At 50.3% G+C, this 7,164-nt stretch overlaps 2 protein-coding genes across 2 annotated transcripts in view; one reads left to right on the top strand and one right to left on the bottom strand.

The window, feature by feature from the left end:
• Positions 1 to 3,344, top strand: part of PPP1R1A (protein phosphatase 1 regulatory inhibitor subunit 1A) — a 12,178-nt gene extending 8,834 nt beyond the window's left edge. The window contains exons 4-6 of the mRNA XM_023759657.1: positions 1,528 to 1,737; positions 2,613 to 2,719; positions 3,207 to 3,344. Of these exons, the coding sequence (XP_023615425.1) occupies positions 1,528 to 1,737; positions 2,613 to 2,719; positions 3,207 to 3,215 (326 nt within the window). The 3' untranslated portion in view covers positions 3,216 to 3,344. The remainder of the gene's footprint in view (positions 1 to 1,527; positions 1,738 to 2,612; positions 2,720 to 3,206) is intronic.
• A 1,029-nt stretch (positions 3,345 to 4,373) lies between these two features.
• The window catches only part of PDE1B (phosphodiesterase 1B), a 27,848-nt gene continuing 25,057 nt past the window's right edge, over positions 4,374 to 7,164 (bottom strand). Inside the window, 3 exon segments of the mRNA XM_006095815.3 lie at positions 4,374 to 5,759; positions 6,290 to 6,409; positions 6,892 to 7,045. Of these exon segments, the coding sequence (XP_006095877.1) occupies positions 6,306 to 6,409; positions 6,892 to 7,045 (258 nt within the window). The 3' untranslated portion in view covers positions 4,374 to 5,759; positions 6,290 to 6,305.

Below are 7,164 nucleotides of genomic sequence, written 5' to 3'. Positions count from 1 at the left end.
ACCAACACTCATTGTTGGTTGATTTATTGATGATAGCTATTCTGACAGGTGTGAGGTGATATTTCATTGTGGGGTTTTTTTTAATATATTTTATTGATTTTTTACAGAGAGGAAGGGAGAGGGATAGAAAGTTAGAAACATCGATGAGAGAGAAACATCGATTCAGCTGTCTCCTGCACGCCCCCTCCTGGGGATGTGCCCACAACCCAGGTACATGCCCCTGACCGGAATCGAACCCGGGACCCTTCAGTCCACAGGCCGACGCTCTATCCGCTGAGCCAAACCGGCTAGGGCTCATTGTGGTTTTAATTTGCATTTTTCTGATTATTAGTGACATTGAGCATCTTCTCATGTATCTATTTGCCATCTGTATGTCCTCTTTGAAGAAATGTCTATCACGTCCTCTGCCCATTTTTTAATTGGGTTGTTTGGGGCTTGTTTTTGGTGTTGAGTTGTATGAGTTCTTTGTAAATTTTGGATAGTAACCCCTTATCGGATATATCATCGGTAAATAACTTCTCACATTCAGCAAGTTGTCTTTTCATTTTGTTGATAGTTTCCTTTGCTGTGCTGAAACTTTTTAGTTTGTAGTCCCATTTGTTTGTTTTTTCTTTTGTTTCTCTTGCCTAAGTAGATATATCAGAAATATGTATATATATATATATATATATATATATATATATATATATATATATATATGTTAGAGAGTTTATGCCTATGTTTTCTTCTAGTTTTGTGGTTTTGGGTCTTACATTTAAGTCTTTGATCTATTTTGAGTTTATTATTTTATATGGTGTAAGAAGGTGATCTAGTTTTGTGGGGGGGTTGTGGTTTTTTCTTTGGGGGGGGGTGCATGTATCTGTCCAGTTGTCCAGTTTTCCCAGCATCATTTATTGAATAGGCTAGTTTTACCTCACTGTGTGTTCTTGCCCCCTTTGTCATATATTTATTGACCATATAGGTGTGAGTTTATTTCTGGCCTCTCTATTCTTTTCCATTGGTCTGTGTGTCTCTTTCTATGCCAGCACCATGTTGTTTTGATTTCAAATATTTTTTACTCTAACTTGGTCTTTTTTCCTGCCCCCAAAGGAGACCAAGTATCCCAACAAGTTAGAGCCTTTTGTTCTTAAAGGCTCTTCCCTACACCTTTCTTATTGTTTAAAAAAAATGTTTTTATTGATTTGAGAGAGAGAGGAAGGGATAGGGAGAAAGAGAGAGAGAAACATCAATGTAAGAAAGAAACATCGATCGGTTGCCTACCATACGCACCCCGACGGGAGGTCAAACTTGCAACCAGGGTATGTGCACTAACTGACCTGGAATTGAACCAGCAGCCTTTTGGAACAATACTCAACCAACTGAGCCACGCCGGCCAGGGCACCTTTCCTACCTTTGAAGGAAATATGTCTTATTGTCTAGCTTTAGTCCCTCCTAATTGCCTAGCGAATGTCCCTCCTTGTTCAGATCTCAGGGCATGGCAGTGTGTGATGGCCATTTAGCGTGGTTGTTGAAGTTGAGTGTTCACAGAGGAGGCTCTGGGCAGTCGTGTCCAATGTTCCCTCCCTTTCTCTGCATCCCCAGAGCTTCAGATGATGGTTGAACATCACCTGGGGCAACAGCAGCAGGGAGAGGAGCCTGAGGGAGCCGCTGAGAGCAAAGAGACCCAGGAGACCTGCCCACCTGAGACCACAGACACAGAAGCGGAGTCAAGACTGGGCGCCTCTGGGAAAGCACAAAGTACGTTCCAGCCCAGGAGGAGGCAGCCTATTGTGGGGAGGAGTCTAGTAATAGCCAGAAACTATCTTCAGAATATGGATATATCTGCACGTATTGCATGTATTTGCATCTCTTCACCTTTCCTTACCAAATGACCCCAACCCTTCCCAACTGGCTATCAGAGCTCCCTGTTGTGGCTGAATGTGGGGAGCCCATCATAATGGGCACAGCATTCATAGGCTAGAGTCCCAGCTCTGCCCCTTTCCCAGCCCAGAGGCCTCGAGCAACTTAACCTCAGTCTATAAAATGATAATGATGGTGCCTGATTCACTGGTAGTTTGTGAAAATTAAATGAACCTGCCCAGTAACTGGCACATACAAAGCATGCAATAAGTGGAAACTGCTGGGGGTACTGTTAATACATGTCCATAGTCCCTTATCCCAATTATTCCAGAAGTCAGAATTTTTCCAATTTTATGAAGGTGATACAGTATATATATTGTATATTATATAGTATCCCCAGGAGCGCACCCTGTAATCAAACACATTAATATTTCTACAGTGAAATGAACTGTCCCACTAAGTGGGATAACTAGACTATAAATAGCTTCATCAGTTCAGGTCAGATTTAGCCACACATTGAGATTGTACCCAAATTTAAAAACTTTTTTGGAGGGTTTTTTTCTTTTTTTTTTCTTTTTGGGAAAAAAAATTTAAACATAGTGATTCTATAGTAGGAATTGTAATCAGAGAAAACCCTGTTGGTCTTGGCCGATTGCCCCAGCTTGGTCTTGGCTCCTCTCGGGTCGTTGGAGTATGGGGTGGGGTGAGCATTGCCCTCTCTACCAGCCCTCATGAATACTACCTCTCCTCCCACCCTCATTTTCCCTCCTTAGAGCTTGCAGAATCCACCCCAAAAACTCAGGAGAGGGGCAGTGAGAAACCCAGCACAGAAGAACTCTCAACCCATATACCACCACTGGGTTCCCAGGGAGCCAACTCGGTAAGCTGCCAAGGCTGGGCTGTGGGTCTATAGGAGAGCAACTGTGTGGAGAAAGGCGAGGGCTAAGATCTGGACTCAGGGAAGGGGGAACAGAGCACCATCTTTAGTCCCTGAAGAGCTAGTCTCTATGGCAAGAGAATGGACAAATGAGAAGCTGCAGCAGAAGGGACTGAGGTTAGACTCTGAGTTAGGACTTCCAGCTCCTGGATTAGGTGATGGAAATAGACCATGGATTTTCTGATAAAGGGCATTTGGAACCCTCAGCTGTCCAGGCTGATGAGCAGTGGACCTGCCTGGAGTGGAGGCATTGATGGAATAACCCCCTGAGCTGCGATGTTACAGTCCTCCCTCCCCTGCGTAGCCTGGACAAGGGGCAGGAACTGGTGTCAGACATCAGAAATTAGATACTTGACTAACGGGATGGTTGGGCAGACCAGCTCGGGAGGGCCTCTCACTCACCCTTTCTTTCTGCCCCCTTTCCCCACAGCAGGTCTGAGAGTGAAGGAGAGATCCTGGGTACAAGCCTGCAGCTGGGAGTGCGTGGACACTGGATTTGTTTCTTATTTCTTCACTTTGGGGAAAATCTCTTCTTTTTAAAAAGTCATAAATTTGGTGTTAGATCCTTGGTATTTCCCTTCTTTCCCGACTTGGAGAATCTTTTCCCTCTCCCCTCTTGTCCTGCCCTCTCTACCCTGTGCCCAGTTGCCAATGGGCAGGAGACTTGAGAAGGGGGTTCTTCTCCATCCCTGCCTTACTTGCTGCGGGAAGAGGAATGGGGGTCAGATAGATGGGAAGACTAAATTCCAGGGTACCAAGAGGAAAGAATGACGCCAGGTTCTCTTTTCCTATTGAAGAAGGGATATCGCCACCTGGCGGGCTTCCCTGCAGCTGCGAGCCTTGGAGCTCTAAGGCCAGCCTAACCGTGACTTTGTGTGAGCATCATCTGCTGGACAAAATGGGGAACTGCAGCCTGGCGCGGCCCGTGGGAAAGAGTGGGTAGTGTGTTGTGTGGATGCCTCCTCGCCTGCCCTCCAAGCTTCGGTGATTCCCAAACTTCCACCTGTGAGGAGACCACCCCTATTCCAACCTATTAGCAAAGGTGTATTGAGAATACGGTGGCTATTATCTAAGAGGTCCTTGCTGGGAATTGGGAAGGTCACTCTGCCCCTTGTCCTAGACACCAAGGGGCCAGGGTAAAAGACAAAAGCTGAGCATAGGTGAGGAAACTTCCTCAGACCCCAAAGCCAGGCCTCTCCTGCCCACTGCTTTTGATTTTTCCAGGTAGTGGAGGGGAGAAGGAAGGAAGGAAGGAAGGAAGGAAGGAAGGAAGGAAGGAAGGAAGGGAGGGAGGGAGGGAGGGAGGGAGGGAGGGAGGGAGGGAGGGAAGGAGGGAGGGAGGGAGGGAGGAAAGATTTGTCCCTCCTTAAGGAGCAGTTTAATGGAGAGAAAAAGAACCTCAGAAGTGTAAGGTCCCACTTCTGCCCTCCCTACTGTGTGCCCTCAGGCAACATCTCACCTTTCTGGGCCTCAGCTTGCCCACTATATATACGTCAGATAGAACACCGACTGCACCGGATTTTATCAAGCTTAAAGGGACAGTGTACCTGAAGATGCATGGTGGACTTCCACCCAGTGAACACCAAACACAGCCAAGCCTGGTCTCCCTTCTTTATTGATCTCTGACTATATAGCAGGGTTCTGGGAGACCGAGGGCAGGGATGAGTCACATGCGTTTCTGCCCTACTTGGGGTGGGGTAGGGGGGACAGGTGGCAGGGTGGCAGGTCTAAGAGACCATGGATATGGACTTCACATGAACAGGGCCCACTGTACAGATGCATGATTGATATTTACGAGAAAGAAGGGCAGTCACCTGGACTTGGGCCTTTCCTGGGACAAGGTGGGGTGAGAGGAACCTGAGGAGAGGAAGGGACAGGGGGCCTGGGGGGCTCTCTTCAGAGGGCATTACAGCAGTACCCTGAGCCCCTCCCCATCTGCCTTCCTCCCACCCCTCCCCACTGTCACAGAGGAGGGGCCTCTTGGTGCCCGCAGCTGGGCCAGTGCTGGAATGGAGAAGGGGAGGGATCCTCTGGTGGTAACACAGTATTACTGGGTTATACCTCACCCCCATCATGCACCCTTGACCCTGACCCAGCTGGTCTCTCCTGCCTGTGCTCGTAAGATGCATCCTGAAGGTGCTTTGCTGAGGAGACTCAAAGCACGTTACAGACATTGGTCGGATGGGAGCCTCCAGCCCAGGGGAGAGGAAGGAGGCAAAGGGCTCAGGCATCAGCCAGGGCAGGTTCCATGTCCCAGGCCCAGACCAGTCCCAAGCTCTTAAGGACCCCAGGAAAGACCTGCTCTCAGCCCCTGGTCCTCTTCTCCAGTTGCCATGACGAATGGGAGGAGGGAAGAAGTAAGGGGTCGAGCTGGGGATGGGGCTGAAGCAGTGCAGGTCTGGGGTAAAGAGGCTGCTCACCCCCCATTCCCAGGCCCTGAAATGATACCATGCCCTGAAGAAGCCCACTCCCCTCCCCACGCATAGGGCTCTGAAACCCCCCAGCTTTCTCTCCTGTTCCAGCCCCTCCCAGGGTAGGAAAAGGGGACCCAGACCTTCCAGCTAAGATCTGGGGTGGGGGCTGAGGGAACCCCCAAAATTTATTGCTTAGAAACTTGGAGGCAAAAAGGATGGGGGAGGGTCCAGGGGGCTGGCATCTCTGACCCTCCCCCCAAACCCTGGGGAGCCTGCAGGAAGCTCCCCTTCCCCAGACATCCATCTGGCCACGGGGGAGTCCAGAGGCAGGGGGATGGGCACAGTGACCATTGGGAGCCTGAAGTTCCCCAGTCTTGCTGCCGGGAGATTAAAGTATGGCCCAGTGGGTGTCGGGTGGGGAGGGGCCCTTCCCCAACCCCACATTCTCTGGCATTTGGCCTTCGGGTGGGTTGTCTCTTCCTCGACCTTCATGCTCCCTTGGAGCAGATGGGGGAGCTAGTCCCGATGGATGGTGCTGATGACATCTAACACTGGGACTCAATGAGGACCTGGGGAAAGAGGGGAAGTTTCAGTGCTCGGACCTTTGCCTTTATTTCCAGCCTGACTTACCTTCTCCAAGTCCCGCCCAGATCCCCACTCGGTCCCACAAATAATTGTGCAAAAAAATGCCTTGCAGAAGGGTACTCAGCCAAGGTGTGAGCAGGAGCTGCAATCGAAGTCATGCCAACTGCCCTCACAGAGCCTGTGCCCCGGCTGGTTCCTTTTCCCGAGCCCTCACAAAGGTGCTACCTGGATGGCTCTAGCCTTGCTCAGGCCCCACCCTGCTCTGAAGAGCTACCTGCTTTCCAAATGCAGGGACTGGGACAGAAGAGCTGGGAGGATTTCCTGGCTTCACATTCACACACTGACTCAGTTCTATGTGTTCACTTTCACCACTCTCTTGCCTGGAAGGAGGGAGGGAGAACCTCACATCCATTGAACCCCAGAGATGACTCTTCAAAATGCCATGTTGGACACCCAGCTCTCCCTACTCCCCGCCCAACATCAAGACCCTCCCACTCCACCATGACAGGCTCACCTGGGCCAGCCCCAGGCTAGTCCAGATTCCCATTCTGGTTGTGTTCATCTTGGGCAGGGGAGGGCGGGGCCTCCTCCTCACAGGGGGACAGCTCGTCAATGGACATCTGGTTGGTGATGCCTGCAGAGGGGCATGCAGGAAGCTGAGACCAGACCAAGAAGTAGTTTTCCCCAGAACCAAGGAGTATGTGGAGAAAAGTAAGAGATTCTCATGCATCCTCCTATCTTCAACCCCCGGCCACTTGTGGAGAGCCTCTCGGGCCTTCAGATTGCTAATCACAATCTCAACTCCCACATACAGGAAAAGTCTCCCAGCCGGGGCCACCAAGTGACCCTAATCTACAGGAGCACCACTCACAGGCCGCAATGTGCATAAGGCCCCTTGGTTGTGGAATATGGTTGTCCCTGTTCTCTCTCCAGTTCTCATTCTAGAACAGTTCAGGCCAATTATCTGGTCAGTCTTTCCTGTAATCTAACTGTAGTCTGATCAGCTCTATTCCCAACTCGGAGTCAACGGCTGCTCCAGGGGCTTAAGGAAAATGGACCTGCTACTACTCTGTTAGCCACCTCCTCCCACGGCTTCATGCCCACAATGGTACCCACCACTTGCTGCCTGTTCCTTCCATTTCTGCTTGTTCTCCTGAATGTATTTGGTCCAGGTGGAGCGGAAGCTGATCACATCAGGGTTAGGGTCTCCTACTTCCACATCCAGAGAAGGCTGGCGCCACTGAAAACTAGAAGCAGCACCCCCCCCCAACTTCAGAGGTGGGACCCAGCCCATTCCAGAACCACCTTCACAGCCCTCAGAGGGGGAGGGGGATGGAAGGCAGCATGAGGCTTAGGGAGCTCTTCTTCTCTCTTCCCTCTGCTAGGTAC

This window comes from Myotis lucifugus, unplaced genomic scaffold (assembly GCF_000147115.1).
Source record: "Myotis lucifugus unplaced genomic scaffold, Myoluc2.0 scaffold_160, whole genome shotgun sequence".
Lineage (NCBI taxonomy): Eukaryota > Metazoa > Chordata > Mammalia > Chiroptera > Vespertilionidae > Myotis > Myotis lucifugus.
This window is presented reverse-complemented; position numbering and strand designations above follow the sequence as displayed.